At 40.8% G+C, this 24,919-nt stretch overlaps 1 protein-coding gene across 4 annotated transcripts in view; it reads left to right on the forward strand.

Annotated features, from left to right (window-relative positions):
* LGI1 (leucine rich glioma inactivated 1) overlaps window positions 1-17,910 on the forward strand; it is a 38,677-nt gene extending 20,767 nt beyond the window's left edge. For 3 of the 4 annotated variants that reach the window (XM_027062651.2, XM_015061910.3, XM_015061908.3), the window contains 4 exons: window positions 10,635-10,706; window positions 13,548-13,717; window positions 13,993-14,157; window positions 16,726-17,910. In XM_027062651.2, coding sequence (XP_026918452.1) covers window positions 10,635-10,706; window positions 13,548-13,717; window positions 13,993-14,157; window positions 16,726-17,561 — 1,243 coding nt within the window. In that variant the 3' untranslated portion in view covers window positions 17,562-17,910. The remainder of the gene's footprint in view (window positions 1-10,634; window positions 10,707-13,547; window positions 13,718-13,992; window positions 14,158-16,725) is intronic. The other variant, XM_015061911.3, reaches the window with a different exon arrangement.
* The last annotated feature ends 7,009 nt before the right edge of the window (window positions 17,911-24,919 follow it).

A 24,919-nucleotide genomic window follows, 5' to 3' on the forward strand; every position in this document is an offset into this window, starting at 1 on the left:
TTTACATGGATTTTCATTTAATCCTTTTAACAATCCTGCCAGATAAGTAAAATAATCCCCATTTTAGAAATGAGAAAACAGAGACCTAGAGGTGATATGTGACTAGTGAACTGAATGGCTATGGGATTATAGCATCAGTAGTCGAACTGTAATGATTATTTATCCATTCAAGGCTATTTTTCAAGTGCCTAATATGTGTCTCATTAATGTTGAGACAAAAGTCCAGGAGATCCAAATGCCACTCCATCAACTTTAACCTGTTCCTGCACAATACCTCACTATCAGCTCTGTTCTAAGCCCCAGGATCTATAGCAGGGAACAAGGCAGACAAAAATACTTGCCTTTTGAGCCACATTCTAGTGTGTCCACATGGTCCTAATGCTTCTTCTCACCAAGCCTTGTTTCAACTCCTGTTTGGATTTGCAACAAGGAAGGGGGAACTGATGGCCAGATGTATTATGCACAAATCATTATACCTTTCAAGTCTCCTGTAAAAAGTAATTATAATAAAAAATGTTTGCTAGGCTGCTCTGCATGTCAATGATATAATGTGATGCAAAAATAATCGTGCATGGTATAAATGTTATGCCATTTTATCACAGAGCCAAACACCACCAAACCTCATTATTTAGAAAATGATAAATAACAGAAACAAATATATGGAAGAAGAAATGAAAGTCTTGACCTCAACTTGAGAGCTTCTTAATTCACATAAATCCCATTCAACATAGCTTCTGTGTGATGCTTAGCATCATGAAGGGCTAAAGGAAGGATGTAAGATCCAGGTATCCTTTCTGGGAACTTGCAGTATAAGTCTTGCCATTCCCCTTGGTTCACTCAAGTGTATCTTCTCTTCAGTCTAAAGGACTGCCTGACTTGGAAAGAAAGGAGGAAGGAAGGAAGGAAGGAAGGAAGGAAGGAAGGAAGGAAGGAAGGAAGGGTTAATGAAAGGAGAGAGGGAGAGAAAGGAAGGAAAGAAGGGGAAGAAAAAATGGAAGGAAAGAGGCTAGAGATGGGGAGCAAAGGGAAAAAGAAAAAAAATCTATACAACACCCTAATGAAGAACATCTATTTTGTTTGACTACAGACTGTTAGGTCCATCAAATGAAATGGGAATTGAAATTTGGGTTATAATGAGGCCCATTATAAGAAGGGGACACTGGTATAGCATGTGCTTAACATCTAGACATTTTCAAGCTCAAGGGAACACTAAAGTCAGTATTCAGAGGCATGAATCTTAAGGGTCAGACGGTGAAAGGAAAGACGAACCTCTCTGACCAGGTGCTAGAGGTGGGAAGGTGTTATGAGGGAACAGGTTAAAGTTGACTAAATGAATATGACCCTTAGGTCTCTTGCATCTTTATCTAATACTCAGATTGACTCATATGGCATTGCCAATATTAGACTGTTTTTGATCTACAAAAATGCAATGCCATATGGTTCATCCTAAATAGTCTTTAAGAAAGTGTCACACAAAGATGAATAAGATCCAATTACAACCTGGAGAAGCTCAGCCTGGCAAGAGGAATTAGACAAACAAATATTTTCTCACTGAGTGCCTTTGTCCCCAAGTTATATTCTCCTTTCCAGTTATGCCATTCTTTGAGCTGTACTCCTTTCTCCCTCCCTTCCTTCCTTCCTTCCTCCCTCCTTTCTTCCTTCCCTCCTTCCTTCCTCCCTCCCTTCCTCCTTTCTTCCTTTCCCTCCCTCCTCCCTTCCTCCCTTACTTCCTTTCTTCTTTTTTTCTTTTCTCCTTTCCTTTTTTTCCTTTCAAGGAGAGATGGGTAGGGAAGATTTGAAGCCTAAATGTCCCTCTGACTGCTCAGCACGTCAAGCTAATTTTCCATTATTTACCACCTATAAATAAATCTGGCATCTGTTGGAGCCATTAGTGTCCTTTTTACGATTTTAGGCTTCAAAGTGCAATTTCCTCCACCTCGGACCAAGTCTTCCAATCAAAGGCAAGCACTGAATCAGTGAGGAATGATCACCTGACCCTCTAAATTGCACATACTGGAGGAAGAGTTTACCAAGTTTTTTCAGGTCTTGACCTCATTATAGTCTCCTGGTGACCTTATAAAAGAGACAGGACAGTGGCACTACCCACAGTGACATGAGAACATGGAGGTGCACCTGCATTTAAGCTGCTCCCCAGCTAGTAGTAAAAGCAGAAGTTTCCTGGGGTCTTTAATAAGACGTCTCGTGCCCTCCCATTATGTCAGGACCAGAAAACTTTGATTGAGCTGCCTGGATCCTCCCACAGGACATGGTCTGAGGAGCAAATATGACTAGGAAAGAAGGAAAAGATCCTGAAGACAGGAGCCCTAGCCTCGCTCTTCATCTCCAAATGCAAATAGTTGGGATGAGACATATACTTTTAGGTCCAGCTGGCTTCCACTCTGCCCCACCTGAGCATATACACATTCAGTCAGTTCCTAAGGAAGCAGCACACTTACCTTACCTTCTTATACATCTATCTCAGGAAACTTAACTTCTAAAGAGAGATTTATAGACAACTTAAAAGTTACTGTATATACACACTCCCCCTCAAGCTAGCTTTCAGAGTAGGGTGAATACATTTCAGTCCTTATAAGGCCAGTTAAATCCTGGGACACTATCTATTAGTTTATTTTGAGTGACTGTCCCAATGTTATACATGTTTAACTTGAATGTTTGAATAGTTTATATATTTCAACAAGGTTTGAATTTTTCTAATGACTGTGCATTACTCTTGAAATCTGGGGGAAAATGCATTAAAAATATTTTATGGCCAATGATGATGAAATCTGTAAACATTGTGTATTTCTGTTAATTCCCATGAGCCTTTTTCATAATTATTTCCTTGGGTATCACATATGTGTTTGTAACTAAGGCCCAATAGAGGCAGGTCTGTTTGCACATATATATAAAAATATTTGGGGAAAATTGTCATCGATCTGTACGTGTTGTGGGGCACCTGCTGGTTGCTCAGCACTGTAGGGGTGCAAAAGGTATATAGAGCAGTCCTCAAACTCAGGGTGCCTATGTGTCCCCAATCAATCAGGCAGGATGCCTTCACAATGACATACATGCAAGGAGGCAGTGCGATGCAGTGGCTGAGGATGATCTCTGCCACCAGACTGCCTGGGTTCAAAGCCTGAACAACTGTGGAATATCAGGAGGTCACTTAACTCCACTGTGCCTCAGATTTCTTATATGTAAAATGGGAGTGATAATAATCTGTAAAAATAGCGACAGGAAACAATAAGATACTTAGGAGTACCTAACTCCTAAGGTTATCATGAGATCAAGTGAGTTAATCTATGCAAAGTGCTTAGCACAGAGTCTGGTATGCAGTCAGCACCATTATGTAGGGATAAATTAAACTCACTGCCTAACTTCTATTCATTCTGGATCAAGATTCCAAATGCTGCAATGTATTTATCCCCTTTAAGTGTTTTGTTTGAAATGAAAATAACTGCACTTGAAGCACTACAAGTTCAGTCAGACAGCAACTCAAGACGAGAATCTGCACTGCAGGGAGGCTGGGAGCACCCCAGATAGCTGTGGGTGATGTTTCTTAGCAGCAGAGCCCAATGGCACTGGAACAAACGTGCTGTCTGAGACAGTCTGGTCTGCCTTAAGAGACAAGACTTTCCAGTAGGTTCCATAGTCATAATCACAGGTTTTCTCAGGTAAACTAGGAAGACACCAAAGTGGAGGGAATGGTCATCCCCTCTGTTGGGAAAGAAAGACTGTCTGCCATTGGGAATGCTTGACCCTACTCAGCTAGTTTCAAGGTAACTAGACATTCAGTTGGGTAATTTCCAGGTGTCTTAAAGAATATTTCTAAGGCAGACTCTGAACCAAGACTAGAGAATGGTGCTTAGTTGAAGGCACACTTTAAAGAGCCTCCACATTGCTTTGGAATGAGTGAGGCTAAGTGAGGGTGAGGCTAAGAGGAGGGAGGGCTCTTTGTGAGCAGTGGGTCTATGTGATGTGGGGGTGCATGGCAATGGCAGTTCACAGGGCTTTGTACTTTCTCCCTAACTCAGTGTCTTGGTATAAGGGGGCTAAGAGAAGCATCTTCTACTCTTCTTTGTCTATATTGGTGCCCTTCTACTCCTCCACTCCAGCCTGCCTCATTCATATCTAAGTATCTACTAAGGGCTTACTTTGTACCAGGTACTAGGAATACAGTGATAAGAAAAGCATCCTTCCAATACTAACTACAGAATCAACCTAGAACAAATTAACATTGATGAAATATATCCTCAAACCTTTCCTTGCCTTGTCTTCACTCCTCTCCTGATCAGTGCTATCTCCAACACGCTCCTCCCCACCTCAGACATTCCGGTACACCCCTACTCCCTATAAAAACCTGTGACCAAACTCATTGACTCTTAACAATGTGGCTTAAAGTATTGCCCCTCCTCATATCATTTCATAATTATTAAAGATGAAGCCATAGCCTTTCACAGGTGAAAAGTATAAAAATGTGATTTAAGAGCTAGAATAGAACTTGCAGATTATTCTGACCAAGTGATCGTTCACTTTGCAGAAAAGAAAACAGTCAGAGCTCAAACCCAGTATGCCATTCCTGGCCCATGTCATTTCCACCCCACTCTGCTGCCCAGTCCAGGGAGCCATGAAGAGGGCAGGCAGGCAAAGTGTCGGCTTGGTCAGTTGCCCAGATTTCCTTCAGTCATGCGATGCAGAACGTCTTTTCCTGACAATTCTAGGGCCACCTCTGACTCCTTTCCTCTCTCTCCATCAGCCTTGTAATTTGTTTTCCTCTTATTCCTAATAATACTCATATTTAGTTTTAAAATCTAGCAATGATTTGACCCTTACCCACCTAACATATTTTTGAAGAAGAAGGAGGCCCCCACATCAGTTCAAGCTCACACCCTTTCATGCCATCTCACACTGGACCAGAAAGGAGACAGAAGGTCTCTAGACCTTTAGGAACAGTAACATGTGTCTCTGAAATCACTTGCTTTCCACGTGAATATCACCATGAGATGAACGCTGTATTAATGACTAAAAGAAAATATGACAAAATCTTTCTTTAAATGTTTTTATTTATTTTTGAGAAAGAGAAAGAGACAGAGGACAAGCGGAAGAGGGGCAGAAAGAGAGGGAGACACAGAATCTGAAACAGGCTCCAGGCTCTGAGCTATCAGCACAGAGCCTGATGCAGGGCTCAAACTCGTGAACTGTGAGATCATGATCTGAGCCGAAGTCATACGCTTAACCAACTGAGCCACCTAGGCACCCCAAAATATGACAAAAATCTTAACAGTAATTGGCAGGATGGTTATTGTTTTACACTTGAAAAATAGAATTTTTATACTTTCCAAATTTTCTTGAAGAAATAATAATGTGTTATTACATATGTATGTATACATATATATGCATATGCATATATGTGTGTATATGTTATCAGGAAAAAATATATGCCAGTGACATATCTATCACTAATAAATGTGTATGTTTTATATACATCAGTAAAAGATGAGACACTTAAAAATACCAAGGCATAAAGTTCTGTCTACTCAGAGAGGCAAAGAAAATAGATGATCTCAACCTCCTGAATTGAGCATTTAAAAGTGCTTAGATATTGGGGCACCTGGGTGGCCCAGTTGATTTAGTGTCTGACTCTTGATTTTGGCTCAGGTCATAATCTCACAGTTTGTGAGATCAAGCCCCATGTCGGGCTGTGTGCTGACAGTACGGAGCCTGCTTAGGATTCTCTCTGTGTCTCTCTCCCTCTCTCTCTGCCCCTCCCTGCCTCTCTCTCTCTCTCAAAATAAATAAATAAACTTAAATTTTTAAAAAATAATAAAAGTGCTTAGGTATTAAGTATCACTGGCATTGACAACAACCAAGAAACAGATTAGTTTTGTGCCTTGATTATCTGACATAAGGCTTAAAAATTCACATGCAGATGCAGAAATTTTCCCTGGAATCTATTTCAAATGTGTGTTTATAAAAATATTAGTAGTTTTTTGTGTTAATTTTCACAATAAATGAAATTGGTATTCTTTACTCAGTTTTGCAGATGTAGAGACAGAAACCGAGAGAGGTTAAATTAAGTTGGTAAAAGGCACACTCCTGACAGTGAGGATGCTCAAATGGAAGCCCTCGTCCACTTGAGACAAAGCCAGCACCCAAACTACTACACTGATGTGGGTGTGAAAGTGACAGCCAGTTTTACAAAAGACAGAGATCATATTTCAACCAGAGCAGCTATTAGGGAAAAGGGAATGATAATATGAAGCCGTTACTCGTGAAACAGGGGGAAGATGGAGGGAAAGGAGAAACTGAGAACATTTAATGGATTGGATTTTCCATTTTGCTCTCCAGTAGCAAGACTCAATGTAGAGATGGAATCTGAAGAATCAAACGATCCTAACATCAAGTCTAAAAACTCTAACCCTAATCCTATCTCAATATCTCTAGCTGTTTCAGTAACCTAATAGGCATGAAATCTTCACCCTTTCTGCCTAAGGACCACATGCTGAGCAGGCTTCCCGGAGCATCAGGGACTTGCTACTTTTTCTTCTTAGCAGCCCTGGCCCAGACCCCTCAGGAGCTCCCCACCCCACCCACCCACCTCCCAAGTCTCTCAGAGAATTGCCCATAAGCCCCAGACACCCATGATGGTTTTGGAAGCTCCAGGCCCTCCTCAAAGCTGAGTTTCAGCTGGTGCAAGGAACCCAGAGGTGTAGCTCCAAATCTGGACTGACTGCAGTCCTAAATCTCCTCAGAGGATGAGGGCCTGAAGCCATGTGGGAATCTTGTGAGAAAAATGGGAGCTCCATCCTGAAACCGATCTCATGAAATAGTTGACATCATCTGACCATGACAGTTATTCACACTCCAGCCCAGTAACTTCAGAACTTTACAGATGAAGTAAAATAATTGGCTTAAATCCAATGATTAAATTGATTTAATCCAATGATTAAATCCTCACTGGACAGAACCATTACATACACATATACTAAGCAATGGGGTCTTTTTAAAACCTCAACTTTATCCTTTGTTTCTTCTGAATTTAGAATTTAGAATAACAATACATGCTCCATGATAAAAACTCTTACAATCCAGATGTTTACATAGCAAAAGTAAAAGATTCTGAATGTAAACGATTATATCTTTTTCCAGACCTTTATGGATCGTTAGACACATATCCTCCCTCCCCAAGTGGGATTATCTTCTACGTACTATTCTCCAATTTCCCTGCTTTTTGTTTTCCTTTAGGCATAATCTCATGTCAAATAATAGAGATCTACCTCATATTTTAAAATATCCTGCAAGGGGCGCCTGGGTGGCTCAGTCAGTTAAGCCTGCGACTTCAGCTCAGGTCATGATCTCACGGTCCGTGAGTTCGAGCCCCTCGTCGGGCTCTGGGCTGATGGCTCAGAGCCTGGAGCCTGTTTCCGATTCTGTGTCTCCCTCTCTCTCTGACCCTCCCCCGTTCATGCTCTGTCTCTCTCTGTCTCAAAAATAAATAAACGTTAAAAAAAAAATTTAAAATCTCCTGCAAAATATTCCATGTTAACTACACACAATCCTTACTGATGGACATGCAGGTTGTTTCCAATTCTTTTCTACTCTAGATAATTCTAGATTAACTATCTTTCCCCAGTTGTGCAGTGGGTCTCAACATAATTCCAATTCTCTTTACTTGGCAAATTGGAAAATACTCGTAACTGGCCAGCTAAGAAATGTGTGGAGGCATTTCATATTTCTCTTCTTCACCTTGCAGACTCTTCTGATCTCCTGTGTGCCCTGTGCATCCTTCACCGTGTGCCCATCAGCCTGCACTGGCTGCTTTATATCAGGGCCCGGTTACATTTGTTTTGCAGAATAATTCCCAGGCTTTGTCAGCTTTGCTTTCCTAAGACATTCTCTGCTCCATTCCCTCTTGCAGCTTTCTTCTTATGCAAATGTGAACCCTGTCACTGAGGCCTCCCAAAGGCTTCAGGAAAGCTGTCTGAACTCCAATTCCTGGGCCTCTGGCATCTGGAAGCCTTCCTCTCATTTCTGAGTCTTCCACTTATTTCTGCCTCTTTTAGGATTCCAGGCAGACTTCTCATGCCTCCCTGTCACCAAACCTAGGCATGAAGCTCCATCCTATCTCCTTCAGAAACGGTCCACTGTGAGTCAGTATTTCACTGAATTTTGGCAGTGGAACAGGGAAAGAGTCACATTGAGTGCAGTAAATCCATCCATCACTTCTGCCTTTGGCACCTCTTATGCTGTCCCACCCTCTGGTCCCCAGAGTGAGAGCCTCTCTGTCACAAGAAGTCCTCAAGAGGCACAAAGCCTTATTCTACAGCCCATCAGGTCAACCTGCCTTCATCAGCCCCATCCCTCAACTCTGTTGAATTAAAAGTCCTCCATCTTGTCATGGAAAAATGATGTGTCTCTACCCCAGAAGCCTGTAGCTCCAAGTCTGTGTCTTACCAGCTGCTTCTGTGGTTGCTTTCACCTTGGGTATGTGAGGCCTAGAGCTCTATGCATCCTTCGGGCAGGAAGTGGAACTCCCAGATTTGTTCACTGTTTAGAAGAACTGCCTTGGAAATGAAATGGAATGGAATCAAATGGAATGAAATGAAATGAATTGAATTGAAATAAAATAAAATAATAAAAGAAAATAAATAAAAGAAAATAAAAGAAATAAAATAAAATAATTGCTTTGGGCAGCAATACAAACAGGGTATCTCTTCCTGGGCAACCCTAGTGGCAGTAGTAATTCAGGACTTGTCTGTTTCTTCATTTCACGTCCACTGTCCTATGATCCAGCCTCCTCCAACCTTGTGCCCTGCAGCCAGGTGTAGTTTGTGCTGGTTTCACCCATGTAGGAGTTAGCATGAGAACTTAAAGACACATCGTGCCAGAAAATAAATTGAGACACATAACTCGGGAATGACTCTGGACTTGTCCAAGACACTAGGAAATCTCTTCATTCAAGATAATTCAGAAAGGTGAATTATGGAGACATTCTCTTGAAAAGTCTTCTTTAGCAACATTTTATTAATACTAAATAGGTGGACAGTCATGGTAGTTTTTTCGTGTGGTCAGTTTTTTAAATGTTGTTTCCTGAGCATTGTACACACAGAAGCCCTTCTCCTTCGTTTCCTCTCCCCACCTCCCTGCTGCCCTTTGTTGAGAGTAGACCAGATGCCAGGTGCCTTCCTGAGTTATCCCATTTACTTTTTCTAACAATCTTATGACATGAGGTATTATTAACTTCCCCCTAAAAATGAAAAAACTGAGTCTTGAGGAAGATTTATAAAGTCGCACAGCCAGGAAAGAGTGGAGTCAAGATTCAAACCAAGCTCAGAATGACTCCAAAGCTGTGCCCTTCTTTATATAATGGACTGTCATTGAGACTGGAACATTCTGATTCAGTTCCCATTCTTACGTTCCAAGGTCCATTGAAAAGAGTTTTCCAATCTAGTAGTAATTTCTAAAACTCAGGAAAACAACATAATTAACTTAAAAATAGGTTTTTAAAGTCTTGAATGTTTGCACTTGAGAAATCTCATAGTAATTAGAGCAGGTGGAAGACAAGAAGAGTTTTGAGTGTGTTTTAAATGGAATTTGAGTGAATTTTCAAGGACTTTGGAGGCCAAACACATAAGCTCTTTTTATTTCATTTAATTAAATTTTTTTTAATTTTTTAAATTGTTTTTAATAGTTTTGTGGAATAAAAACAATCATAAGAAAAGTATATAACATGTATATATACAATGCTGGTTAAAAATAAAAAATTACCAGTACCTATATTCCTTCCTATCATGCAAGGCTCACTCCTTGTTATGTCCACACTTCTGTAGTATGGACACATTTCTCTTTTCTTGATAATATCAGGACTATTTTCTACTCATTGGCTTTGATTAGAATCATTCTAGTGATTCATGAAAGAACAAATAGGGAAAAACAATTCCTGTGACAATAAGACAAGAACTGGAAGAAAAGGAAAGAGGAGATGATTAAAGAGGATGGATGGATGGATGGATGGATATTTGTGAGAAAGCTGTTTCCAGAGGTCGAATGAATGTATGTAAAAAGGGAGTATATACTTTGGAAAGAAGAAAGGATATGCTGGCAGAGAGGTAAGTTAGACAGGGTCCTCAAACTCTAGAGCTATTGGCACTATCAGTTGTGGATTCAGTTGCTGTCTAGAGCACGTGAGGAAGAGAGAGGCAGGAGGAGGGGCAGCCTGAGTGTGAGGGGAAAAGGGCACTGTCAACCATTTAGTTAGTCATCATTTGGGACACATCCCCTAGACTGAATGTCCAAGAGTATGAATCTCATATTCTATTCTACATAGAAGGATCAATGCCCAGTATCATTTTATTGCTGGCATTGTGGGGGTTGTTTGTTAGTTTCTTTTTTTACCATGACACATAAAGTGCCATAAACACTGAGCAAGTGTTGAAGCAATGAGACCAAGAATTGAAAATATGATAGTAGGAAACTGAGTAGTATCTTAGAAGAAGGAGAAGAAAAGGTACTGCAAGTAATTTAGTGTAGTCGGGAAAGAATAAAAGGGACTTATAATTAAGTTTTATCATAAAATGCATTTATTTAGTTTATGACTATAGTTTACATCACTCTTTTTTTTTTTTTTCTTCCAGGAGCCTTGCAAACAACAATCTCCAGACACTCCCAAAAGATATTTTCAAAGGCCTGGATTCTTTAACGAATGTGTAAGAGGACCTAAGAAATCACTGATTAATTAATTCGCAGTTGTTAACAAAGAAGCCTGGTATTGAGGATTAGAATTCGTAACTGGCTTTAAAATTAAGTTAGAATTTTTAAATTTAAATTTTAAATTGGCTTAAATTTTAAATTTACTTGAACTAATGTTGGAGCCTTCTATGGTATTTCCCACTGGAAATTCTGAATATATGGTGCCCAGGCATTCCTTTGACAAAGTGTGTGTCCTCTGGGAGGTAGTGCTGATAAGGGACTTTGAGGGTGTGGGAAGAGGAGGCCCAGAGTGAAGTTTCAAGATGCCTTTTTTCACATGAGTTCCAGGAAATGGGGCTACAAAGGAAAAACATAAAGGAGTCTGGGAAACTGACCGAGTACAGATGAAAGGTTACACCCATGGGTTGGTCAATCAACAGAGAAATGGAACAGGAAGTGGGGGAAGGGAGGCAAGTTTGCCTTTTCTCTAGTTAGACTGAACAACAACTCTAGGCTTAATCCCCAGGAATTTGGCTTAAGCCCCAGGAAGGGAATGAACTTAATTATTTTTGACCCTTTTTCAAACAAAAGAGCTTTCAAACTTTGACTTTTAAGCGTCAGAGTGAAAGATCTTTGTAAGGAATTTGTATATTTTGCTGTAAGCAAAGCAAGTAATATACGCCTAATCCTCTCAAAAGCAATTTAGCTTCATTAAGTGCTTTCCAGACATTAGAAGGGTATTTAAGTGTCATAAGATAGATACAGGAACAAATGAAAGAATATATGAAACCAAAAGATTTCTTCTTATCAATTCAGGTACTTTGCTATAGAATATACATTCAAAACAAATTTTCTCCAATGACAAAAGATCTAAGTCAAGTATTTTCTCCTAAACCTAGTATTTAACTTCAAATCAGTAAGCTAATGAAAAACTTTCTTTGTTCCTTGTGGTATTTCCCCAGCCCCTCCTCAATGCCTATTACCCCAATTCCTGAATGATGGTTTATTTCCAAGAGAGTGCCAGAATCAGGACACTTCCAAGAGAGTCTCGGACAGACCACAGTTATCCGTTCTGGTTTACAATCACCCAGAAAAACTGATACTCATTATTCTGGGTCAGAGTATTCTTGGGAGATGAAGTCAGTCTTGGGAATGTCTTAGAGGTTAGATGATATGCTATGACAGACTTGGGGATACAGCTTATTTGGGCACCATCCTTTGGCCCATCCTGGTGTTAGCCAACACTGCACACTAGAAACAAAACAAAACAAAACAAAAACCCAAAAAACAAACAACAACAAAAAAACCCCACTTGAAATTGGCTTAACCTCTATGGAAATCCCATAATGGATTTGGCCTCTTGGGCCTACTCTGAGATGCCCAAATCAAGAATTATCTAAGAAGTACAAGGATCCTTGCCAAGTTGTCTTTTAGTGGATTTCTTGGTTTTCTTGAATGTATCCCTCCAAAAGCATTTTTAAATGCTTCAACATTTAAAAATTACTCATGTGCTGTGTGAACACTAGGCAATACCTATCTTAGGTTTTGTGTGTGACCAAGAAGGGTTTTAGGAAGGACCTGGAATTTCCAAACAAAAGGAATGCAAATAAACAGAAAACTTGGTGAGTTGGGATCATATGTGGAAATTTGAACTACCCATGCTGTATAGTTTATTACAGACATGAGTTGTTGTATGTCTGAGTTAACTCTGCTGTGTCGAAGTCATTTCCTATTAAAATTCAATTTGTAGACCATGGAGTAGGATCAGAATGAATTACATCTGTGAGGAAGAAGAAAAGCAAATAGCTCCCTTGATTTAATTAAGTATGATATAATAAGCACTGTATTCTATCCTCTAGACCTGCGTTGTCCAATATGGTAGCCACACATGTGGTCACCAAACAGCATTCATAGTGTAACTGAGGAACAAAACTTTAAATTTTACTTAATTAAAAAAAATTTTTTTTAATGTTTATTTATTTTTGAAGGAGAGAGACACACAGTGTGAGTGGGGTAGGGGCAGAGAGAGAGGGAGACACAGAATCTGAAGCAGGGTCCAGGCTCTGAGCTGTCAGCATAGAGCCTGAAGCAGGGCTAGAACGCACGAACCGCGAAATCATGATCTGAGCTGAAGCCGGACGCTTAACCAACAGCCACCCAGGCGCCCCTAAATTTTACTTAATTTTTTAAAAAGCCAAAAACTAAATGTAAATGAGTTCAATTATGGGAAAATGTAATTATGTTTGGAACAACTTGGATGTGTGAAACTATTGTTTCCAGCTATAAATTTTATGAAATCTAAATCCATATCACACACTTCTGATGAAAATTTAGCATCCAAATTGAGATATACTCTAAGTGTAAAACACACTAGACTCCAAAGACTTACTATTTTTTAAAAATGTAAACTATCTCATTAATAATGTTTGTATTGACTACACATCTAAATAATAATATTTTGTGTGAAATACTAAGCAAAATATCATTTTAAAATAAATAAAATATATTGTTAAAATTAATTTCACCTATTTCCTGTTACCTTTTTAATGTGTTTATAGAAAATTTTAAATTATGTATAGAGTCCACACTATATTTCTATGGACACACAGCTCTAGACAGAGCTGCCTTTGATCCAAGAGGGAATAACTTCTGAGGTTCCATTGACTGGGTAGCAATGAAGGGTGCACTGTGGGAACTCTCTGAACTCAAAGTGAATTGTCAATCAGGTTTAAGGTAGATTATGGGGCACAATATAAAGCCAGGTAAAGGCATTTTGCATGTGTTAATTGCTGAAGTAAAGTCATGCCTTTGGAGTTAGGACCCTCATACAGCAAAATCAGCTGAAATTTGTCTTTCAGGGACCTGAGAGGGAATTCATTTAATTGTGACTGTAAACTGAAGTGGCTGGTGGAATGGCTAGGCCACACCAATGCAACTGTTGAAGACATCTACTGCGAAGGCCCCCCAGAATACAAGAAACGCAAAATCAATAGTCTCTCCCCAAAGGATTTTGATTGCATCATTACAGGTAATGGATTCCAAATGATTCCACCTCATAAAGTTAAAATAAGGGCTACATTTTATGTGTGTGCAGGAATTGATATTTTTTATATCTTTAAAAACCAACTGACCGATTTAATTTTTAAAATACTATAAAGCATTAAAACTTTGTGTGTTTAAAGCAAAGTAAAATTATCATTTTACTATTTCTCTTAAATAAATGTATTTCTTATGGACATTTGAGATCTAGCCAAGGAACAAGGCATTAGCACAGTTATTCATCATCATTTCCTGTTTTTGCAGAATTTGCAAAGTCTCAAGACCTGCCTTATCAATCACTGTCCATAGATACTTTTTCTTATATGAATGATGAGTATGTGGTCATTGCTCAGCCTTTTACTGGAAAGTGCATTTTCCTTGAATGGGACCATGTAGAAAAGACCTTCCGGAATTATGACAACATTACAGGTATGAAAAGCCTGATTGTATTTTGAATAGAAAGTTAAGCACGTTGAACCAAGGGGAACAGAAAAAGACAAGTGGTATAGGGGGATGCTTTGGGCAGGCTTAGAGTCATTTAAACCCCAACTGTACCATTTACTAAGTGACTTGGGGTTGTTCCCTAAACCTTAATTTCCTGACTTGGAAATGGGAATAATAATACCCAACTCACAGGGTTGTTGTTAAGATAATGCAATCATAAGATAATGTGATCACATATTCAAGGAACTTAGCACAGAACCTAGCCTAGTAAACACACAATAAAAGGTGGATTATTTTTCCAGGAAAAATATTGGACTAGGAATCATGAGGTTTAATCCAGGTTCTGCCACAAACTAGCTGGGTGAACCACTCACCCTCACTGGGCCCTCCCTTTTTCTTAACTATAAAATAAGGATGTTACTTTAGATCATTGAATCTCAAGCTTTGTTGCACAAACATGACTCCTACAAAATGTTAATGTACTCCTAGTGACAGAAAGGGTTTTTGGTCCAATATATCTGTGAGCTATATCTCCCTCTTAGAGATTCATAATACACAGTAAAGACCCTGAGAAGTCTGGCAGTAAGGCAGGCTCTTTAAAGTGTTTTATGCATTTAATTTGACGTTGGAAACCACCTTTTTTCCCTGAAAACTTTTACTTAGGTGCCCTCTTAAGTTTTGTTCTCCTTTCAACAACTTTACAATTTTTGAATAAGTGAGAATATGGGGCCCCTTCTGAAATATTTCCGTTAGCTTTAGCTTCTAACGTATTTAAATCTTAAACTTTTCCATAAACTTCTCCATAAACTTCTCCCACCTTTTTGGGTGGGAAGGGTCATAATTAGATTTTGTGGGTGGCCACAAGCCCCATCGCTCATAGGATCAAGACAGGTCTGGGGCTGGCTTGAGACTGAGGTGCCCAGATGAAGGAATCTTCTTCAAACTGAAGTTGTCCCAGAAACCTCCTTCTTTCTCAAGGTGGAAGGTCATGCTTCCCTTTCTCCCCAAAACCCCTCAGTTTTCCCATGGGCTATTGTGCAGCTCTGTGCAGTTTAGTTCAGGTTCTTCTTACCTGGAATAATTCATCATTATTCCAGATGAATCTTAAGATGAACACTTGAAAGAGAAATGAATCACACATTTGCAGACTTTCAGAGACCATCATCTCATCTAGAATGACGAATATATGCCAAATATGCAGTTACTATGACCCCTTACCCCAGACAGATATCGCTAATCAATCATGGTGCTCTTGCTTACAGAGTGCAGACAGGGCAACAGAATCCTTCTCAACATAATTTTCCAGGAAGTTTTCCAATCAATCAGTCGATACGGTACGTGGTTGAAATCTAGTGGACATCCCTGATCTGGTCCAAACTCTCATTGTATAGAAGAGAAAACTGAATTTTAGAGAAGTAAAGTGATTTTCCTGAAGTCATACAATCAGTTGAGCCCTTGAAAGGTCACAAATAGAATAATTTCACCTATTAGTACAGAGTTGATGCAGAATTTATTGCCTCAGAGCCTTTAAAGTTGCAGTTAGAAAAGGCGTGGGCCCAGATTTGCCCCACTCTCTTTGGATTTCTTAGAGCCAAGCTCCTACTAGTCAACCAGAATTTACTGATCAAACTCTCATCAAACTCTTACCAAAAGGATACTGAGCTGGTCCACTGATCCCATATTGTTTTCTGAGATTTCCCAAAATAACTGTTAGGAGTATCACCCATGACTGTACCCCTCTTCCATTTTTCTCAAAGATTCCTCTTTCTTCTCTTCTCTCCTGCCACCAAAACTTCAGAAAAATTACAAGTGTCATCTTTTTCCTTTCTTAGGGGAAAATTATGTTACTTTTGGAGCAAGATTCAATTCACAATTAGAACAAACCAATTACAGTTAGAACCATGGGCTACCCAGATCACTGCTCAAGACTTTGTAGGATGGTCTAGAAACTTGTGGGATCCTAGCCCAAGTTGGAAGCCCTGGAATAGCTCACCTCCTCCCAGCTTGGGTTAAAAGCATAGAGACTCTGGTAGACCTGGGTTTGAATCCCAACTTTGCCTTCTCTTAGCAGCACTGAACCTCTCTGAGCTTCAATCTGCTCATCTGCAAAAGGGAGAATAATAATATTTATCTCTTAAGATTGTTGGGAATTTTTAATGAGATGATTTGGCAAAGCACATAGTTGGTGCTCAATAAATGGCAGTTTTCACTAGAATTACTATAACTCATAATATGTCAGGGAAAGCAATGCTTTCTTTCTGTAAGAAGTGAGAGGAGGAAACTCAGGCTGTAGCCATATGTCTTGAATGTCTAGTGCAGGTTGGATGTGACATGACAACTCAGGTGTTGGTAACAAGGCCTCATGAGGCACAAAGGCACAGAACGTCAGGATCCTGCTGCCATTGGGTCTTAGAGATTGGCCTTGCCTGTTCAACCAAGGAAATCTCTTATTTCAGGCTGATTTTGGTGGAAGTTGTATGGCCTCAGCCTGCATGTTTACATGCTGCAAAAGAGGATGGCCATCCAACTAATCTCTCATTTGTCTTTTCCCAGGCACGTCCACTGTAGTGTGCAAGCCTATAGTCATTGAAACTCAGCTCTATGTTATTGTGGCCCAGCTGTTTGGCGGCTCTCACATCTATAAGCGAGACAGTTTTGCAAATAAATTTATAAAAATCCAGGATATTGAAATTCTCAAAATCCGAAAACCCAATGACATTGAAACATTCAAGATTGAAAACAACTGGTACTTTGTTGTTGCTGACAGTTCAAAAGCTGGTTTTACTACCATTTATAAATGGAATGGAAATGGATTCTACTCCCATCAATCCTTACATGCGTGGTACAGGGACACTGATGTGGAATATCTAGAAATAGCCAGAACACCTCAGACACTCAGAACGCCTCATTTAATCCTGTCTAGTAGTTCCCAGCGTCCTGTAATTTATCAGTGGAACAAAGCAACACAATTATTCACTAACCAAACTGACATCCCTAACATGGAGGATGTATATGCTGTTAAGCACTTCTCAGTGAAAGGTGACGTGTACATTTGCTTGACAAGATTCATTGGTGATTCCAAAGTAATGAAATGGGGAGGATCCTCATTTCAGGATATTCAGAGGATGCCATCACGAGGATCCATGGTGTTCCAGCCTCTTCAGATAAATAACTATCAATATGCAATTCTTGGAAGTGATTATTCCTTTACTCAAGTGTATAACTGGGATGCAGAAAAAGCCAAATTTGTGAAATTTCAGGAATTAAATGTTCAGGCACCGAGATCATTCACGCATGTGTCCATTAATAAGCGTAATTTTCTTTTTGCTTCCAGTTTTAAGGGAAATACACAGATTTACAAACATGTCATAGTTGACTTAAGCGCATGACACACCAAATTCTGTGGCTGCCATCAGAAACTTTCTACAGTACATGATCCGGACGAACTCAATGCATGATGACTCTTCTTATCACACTTGCAAATGAATGCCTTTCAAACATTGAGACTGCTAGAACCAAGCACTACCAGTATCTCCATCCTTAACTGTCCAGTCCAGTGGTGTGGGAAGTTACCTTTTATAAGACAAAATTGAATTGTGTAACTGTTCTTTGCAGTGAAGATGTGTAAATAAGTGTTTAATGGTATCTGTTACTCCAAAAAGAAATATTAATATGTACTTTTCCATTTATTTATTCATGTGTTCCAAAACAACTGCCAAATAAAATGTTTACATTTTCTTTCATATCTCAAAGGTAATTATTTACAATTATTTTATTCTTGGTGATGGATGCTGAGGAAATAGCTTTATACAATAGGGTTATATTTACATCAAGAACTTAGGGTGTGAATAGTAAGTGATGATGAAACACTGATATTGATTACCCAAGATATATGAACAGGTTTATCAGCTGATTTGGAACATTCAAGGGTGTTTCCAAAGGTCACGGCATTTAAGAGCATTTTGTGGCAAAACGGCGATGAATTAAAAGCAGGGTAGAGAAATTTGCTTATTACAAGAAGACTGATTTAAAATAAAGAATCGTAAGACCCATCCTTTCCTATCTGATAGCTCTAGCTAAAAAAAAATTATTCAAAGAACCTATAGAAGAAACCAAACTCAAGAATCTGAATTTTAAAAACCCTATTTAGGGACTTTCTAAATGTCTGACTCTAGAATTATCTGAGAGCTGATATAGATTGGTAAACCTTACAGTACTTGCCTCAAATTTACCCAATATGATGGCCTCTTAATCTGATCAAGGATGCTTCACTTCTAGACATCAGTTTGGATGTTACTGACATGCCACAGAGTGTCCAGGAGGCTCATATTTGATTTTCTAAATTCTTGCTCCTGGATCACATGGTTTGTTAGCACCTAGCACAGTGCCTGTTATAGGGTAGGCTCTCAAAAACTGCTTTCGAAGATGCATGTGTGTCCTCCTGTTATAATACAATAATAAACTTCGTAAGTCCCTTTGATCTATTCGGTCCTATTTATTGACTACCTATTAAGAACGGGGTGTTGTTCCTGTGGTGCTGGGGAGGAGAATTGAGGAGGAATAGGGCATGGTCCTTGCCCTTTGGGGCCTTAGACTAACCGGAGGGTTAGGACACAGAAACCTACAGAGTAAGCCCTGAGTGTCAATCATCATCTGAATATTCTGATTATAAAGATCATGGGAGTATCAAAGATGAGTTCCTAGAGGAAGTGGTCCTTGTTTGAAGTTAAAGGGGAGATATGGTTTCAAAAGGAGATCACGGCAGAGGAGCTGTTTCTGAAATGATTCCGTGTGAAAGAGCTTCCCCCAACTTATTGCTCCCCACACTCTTTTTCCAAATGAACGGGGAGCAGAGAGGGGTAGACATCAACCCCACTGCCAACACATATCTGGCAAACTTAATGGACCTAAGGTACACACAGTAGTTACACATTTTCCAGGAAGCGACACCTTGGGGCGTTATGCACAGGAACCAGATTCCTTTGCCACATGGGGAAGATATTAACTGACATTAGAATTATGGGGGGACAAGAAGTCTTACCCACTCCCAATCTGTACACAGGGAGACAGGCCTTTGAATGTCTTATTTTTTTCAGTTCCCTTTTTCTATAAGTAGCGTATATACTGTTGAAGAACACCTACTTTGTACAGACCGCGTTTAAGTCCCGCCTTGCCATGTGCTGGCTTTGTCCACAGGCAAGTTACTTAAGTTCTCTGAGCCTCAGTTTCTTCATCTGTAAAGGGATAATAATGCTTACTGCAAGGACAGTGGAAGGATGAAATGAGATAATGTGCACTTGGTGGACTGAATTTTCCAAATATGGTGACAAAATTTCCCATCCTACATGTTCTGTGAGAACCTTGCCCTCACCCCATCAAGAGGTGGTACCTAATTCCCTTATCATTAAATCTGGGCTGGCTTGTAATCAATAGAATGTGGTGGAAATGATGCAGTTTGAATTTTGGGCCTAGATCACAAAAACAAGGAAGCTTCTGTCTTGTGAACTGGGACAATCGTTTCTGGAGCCCTGAGCTGCCACCTGCAGGATCCTACTAGGCTGAGGCCACCATTCTGAGGAAGTCAAGGCTTTGATCAACAGCTCTGGCTGAGGTCCCTCCTAACAGCCACATCAACCACCATCCTGTGAGCGAGGATGCCTCTGGGTGATTCAAGCCCCAAGCTGTTAAGTCACCACCAGCCATCCAGTCTTCCCAGCTGAGGCCCCAGACAAGCAGCTAAGACAAGGGACAAACCATCCGCATGGTACTGGATCAAAATTCCTCACCCACAGAATCTATGAGCATAATAAAATTGTTTATTTGAACATCTAAGTTTTGGGGTGATTTTTTTTATACTGCAGCAGTGATCAGAACAGCACACCAAGTACTTAACACAGACCCAGCACAAGTCAGCACTTACCAAGTGCTAGTTAATGGGCTCCACACCCGGAATGTTGCGTGCTTCGGGGTCATGCTCTACCTTATTACCTTAATGTAACCCACGGTCGTTTCGTTTTTAAAGTCTATCTCCTGTTTTCAATACATTGCCAGTGTTCTAACTGTGCCAGGCCCTCTGCTGAGTTCAGGGATGCAGAGATGAAAGACCTCGATTCTTCTCTGTTTTCATAGAAGCATTATTAGCAAACCGACTCTCGGATTTACCTGAAACCTGAGACCCGGAGCTGTGAAGCAAGCCAAGTGAGGCAGGCTACAATCCCGGCCTCTGGACACTCAATTCAGATCTTTCTTCATCACATGGTGCTACCTTTCAACACCTCACCCTCCAGTCTGAACCTGGGATTGCAGACAGGGATGAGGTGAGGAGTGAGAAGGCTGACAGAAATTCAAGAAAGACTGAGGAGGAGGACACATGGTAGGGTCCACTTTCACTGCAATTGGCCAGTCCTTTCTCAGAGTTGCTCTTTTCACCTGTACCCTTCATCTACCTTACACTGTATAACTCTGCCCCCTCTCCAGCCATAGATGATTGGACCTGAAGTGAACTCCTCATCCAGGGTTCAACCCAGATGCTGGGCTGGGCTCAGCCTGAACTGATCTAGTTCTCTCTCCTGGATATTTGGAATTAGGACAGCAGAAGCTGGGTCAATTAGCCACAGGCACTGAAATTGTAAAATGATCTTAAATCAGGTCCCCTCAAAGCAGAGGGGTTTATTGGGGGAGTGCTCTCATGCTATACCTGTAAGGGAGTGAGACTAGGGCAGGGGAAGATGCCACACAAAGATGTCCTTTCAGGAGAAGTTAGCTTCAGCCTGACTCCACCACGGGGAACTCCAGAGTGTGAACTGTAGCACACAGTGTGTCCTGCCTTGAGGCAAGGAGGACAGACGTTCATACCCCAACCCCCCATCTGATAGTCTTTGACCAAAAAGTATGGGGCATAACGTCTCAGACATCTCCAGCAATGAAAGTCCCTATTGGCTAAGGACAATTCTCAGAAAAGTATGCAAATGTAAGCTGATATAAACTGACACCCATGGCTGCTGCAGGATGAGTGCTTCAACCTAGTAAAGAGCGGTTGGGTGGGAACCAGTGAAAGATGCTACAGGGACAGTCACTGAGGTGCTAAAGACACATTTTGGAGCAGCCATAAGGGCAGCAAAAGAGCAGAGGAAGCTGGTCTGAAAAGTGAGAAGAGAATGACATAGAAGGTCAGAGAGAAGAAGGGGTGAGAAACTACCTAGTCTGAGGGGGAGAGGGAGGAAGAGCTAGGAGAGAGAGAAAGGAGAGGGAGAAAAGGTAAGAAAAAGAAGAAAGAGGGAGGTCTGGTGTCCCAAGTCAGGTCGCCTGAGAACCAGACTCTGAGAAGCTAACGTACACACATTTATCAGGTAGTACCCTTGAGATGACACCCAGCAGGGAGAAGAAAGGAGAATTCGGCAGAGAGCAGCTGTGCTGTGGTGCAGTTCCAATAAAAGTAGCTCTGTAGGGAGCCAAGACGCTCCCTCTCAGGTGTCCCAAGTTGGAGCGAGGGGCCCCACCAGGACTTTACACCTCCATGTTGATTAGTTATTGGATGTGGGCTGAAAGAAAGAAAGGCTGTGTTTTAACCACAGCAATCCCCAAAGAGGGGAGGAAGCAGAGGCTGTCTCTGGGAGTCCTCCCAGCAGCTGGAAAAGTAAGTCTTTTATGTCTGAATAAGGATCTGAGCAGCACAACACAGCATCCACCACAAGGGGAAAGAGGGGGAGAGAGAGAGGGTGCGAGAGGGAAGCAGCCCAATTCCTAGGGATTGTCCATTTCCCGCAAATACCTCATTACATCCAATGGCACTCCCTGCCCCTGAATTCCTTGACGTACTTCAGTAGCCTTCTAGTAACAACCCCACCTCCACCATCACCACACACACACATTTGGCTTTGTTCCCGATTAGTTTGACTGGGTTTCTGTACTTGCCACACAATTATCTTCACCTAAGTCACAATGTTTAGGCACAGTTACTGAAATGTAAATACAATGCGGAGTACTAGATATTCCCATCTCATTTTCCTCTGCTATTCAACCTGTGTGATTTCTATTCATCTATCTTCAAGTCCACTGACTCCTCTGTCATCTCCGACCTCAAATTTCTTTAAAAGGTAATATTACTTCAGCTAGATCAGACCTGTTCAACTTTTAAAAAATATTTTAATGTTTAAAAAATTTGAACCATGGAAATTTAAAAAATCTCCAGTGTATTTTAGGCCAATGTCTTTCCATTGTGTTGCGGACCAACATTTTTGGAAATTAGAATAAAAATGAATTACCAGAAAAATGATCAAATGCTTCATTATTGTGGTCACACTGCTGTAAGAGATTCTCAACATTTCCTTTCTTTTTTATTAAAAAAAATTTTTTTTAAGGTTTATTCATTTTTGAGAGACAGAAAGAGACAGAGCATGAGCAGGGAAGGGGCAGAGAGAAGGAGACACATAATCCAAAGCAGGCTCCAGGCTCTGAGCCGTCAGCACAGAGCCCGATGGAGGGCTTGAACTCATGAACTGCAAGATCATGACCTGAGCCGAAGTCAGAGGCTCAACTGACTCAGCCACCCAGGTGCCCCCTCAACATTTCCTTTCAAGTCCTGTACTCGATCCATCCCAATTTAATTCCAAACTCTTCCCAGCCTGGCACTAGATGTGGTCCTAGGACCACATCTGTAGGTATCTGAACTAGTCAATGAGAGCTAAACTCTCTCAACTCAGTTCTTTGTCGATTTTAGTGTGGGATATAGAGGCATTTATTTTTATTTTTTATTTTTTATTTTTTGAGAAAGAGTATGCCCTCAAGAGTTGGGGAGGGGCAGAGGGAGAGAGAGAGAGAGAGAGAGGGAGAGAGAGAGAATCTTAAGCAGGCTCTAGGCCCAGCTCAGAGCCCAATGCAGGGCTGATCTCATCACCGTGAGAACTTGACCTGAGCCAAAATCAAGAGTCAGAAGCTTAACTGTCTGAGCTACCCAAGTGCCTTGGATATAGAAGCATTTTAACATGGTTGCTGTCATGGGTATAGTGCACCCAGGACCACCGCAGGCCTAGGAAGACCTACAGTGGTTCCTATAAAGTCCTAAAGGTGGAGTTCAAAATCTGGCCAGCTTCTCCTACTCCTGCACCTCTGTTTCACCCACACTCCCTTTATGCTCACAATTTGCCACTCCCTGTTTATCTGAGCACATAGTTGCTTCTGTGCCCATGCTACCCCAACTACCAACAATGGCATTTCCCAACTCTTCTACCTTTTGACATCTTAGTCCTCATCCAACCAGTTAGATGTGGATTCTCCTTTCTCAGCCTATGTCTTTTACCATGAGCAAGGCTCATAATTCATCCTGCCTTACATTATGGTTGGTTGTTGATCTATACATCTCTCCACAGGTTACACAGCCCTGCAGATCAGGACTATGTCTTAGGCATCTGTGATTCTTCTATGCCATCCTGCCCTCTAGCCCCTGGAATAGTCCTGCTTTGTAGAAACTCCATAAAGCTGGTAGAAATGAAATAGCTTTAAGCCTACCAGCTTCAGCCTCCCTGTTTTGCATATCTGAGAAGCGGCCTCATCCCCTACAGCAAATTCCCAGTCTCACAAAGAATTCTGGCCATGGAAAACATAAGAGACTCTTAAATATAGAGAGCAAACTGAGGGTTGCTGGAGGGGTTGTGGGGGATGGACGGAATGGGCTAAATGGGCAAGGGGCATTAAAGAAGACACCTGCTGGGATGAGCACTGGGTGTTATAGTAGGGGATGAATCACTGGATTCTATTCCTGAAATCATTATTGCACTATATGCTAATTAACTTAGATGTAAATTTAAACAAACAAACAAACAAACAAATAAATAAATAATCCTGGCCATGGATTACCCCAAAAGAACACATGTGTACAGGCCCACTTTCCTAGGGGTAACTGGGGTGGTCTGGAAGGTAAAAGAAACACAATTTATTTCCTGAGTAAATCCTTATTCAAACAATTTATTTCCTGAGTAAATCCTTAGGCAAATCTACCTAAAACCTGATCCACAAAAATGAAGGACTGGAACTAATTTAATTAATACATAGAGACCCAAAGAACACGAGGCTTGATATTAACACTTTCAGAAAGTCTATGCCCTTTGAAATTTTTATCCCCAAGAGGGATCCATGTCCATGGTCAGCACTACTTAGAGATGCCTCAAAGGGAGCATCTTCCCCAGCTGAAGCTTTTAACAATAATTCTCAGCAAAACCGTGTCCCAGAAATTAGTCCTTCCAACAGTGCCAGATCCCAGGACAACTGTCCTTTGTCCTTCATTCCCTTAACGCTGTCCACCCACACATATTTAACAGTTCTTAAAAAAACTTTAGGAATTTTAACATTTTAATTCAGTATTATGACTTATATTTTAACATTTTAATTTCATTATAATAATAGGTGGCACTTATTGAGTACTTACGATGAGCCAGGCACTATATTTAAAAAAAAAATTTTTAACGTTTATTCATTTTCTGAGAGACAGAGAGAGACAGAGAATGAGTGGGGGAGGGGCAGAGAGAGAGGGAGAGACAGAATCTGAAGCAGGCTCCAGGATCTGAACTGACAGCACAGAGCCTGACGCATGGCTTGAACTCATGAACCGTGAGATCATGACCTGAGCCGAAGTCGGACGCTTAACCGACTGAGCCACCCAGGTACCCCTGAGCCAGGCACTATATTAAATGCTTTATCTGTACTGTCATTCCATCTTCTAGGATTCTGTAATAATAGCATTGTTTTACAA

Source organism: Acinonyx jubatus, chromosome D2, assembly GCF_027475565.1.
Source record: "Acinonyx jubatus isolate Ajub_Pintada_27869175 chromosome D2, VMU_Ajub_asm_v1.0, whole genome shotgun sequence".
NCBI lineage: Eukaryota > Metazoa > Chordata > Mammalia > Carnivora > Felidae > Acinonyx > Acinonyx jubatus.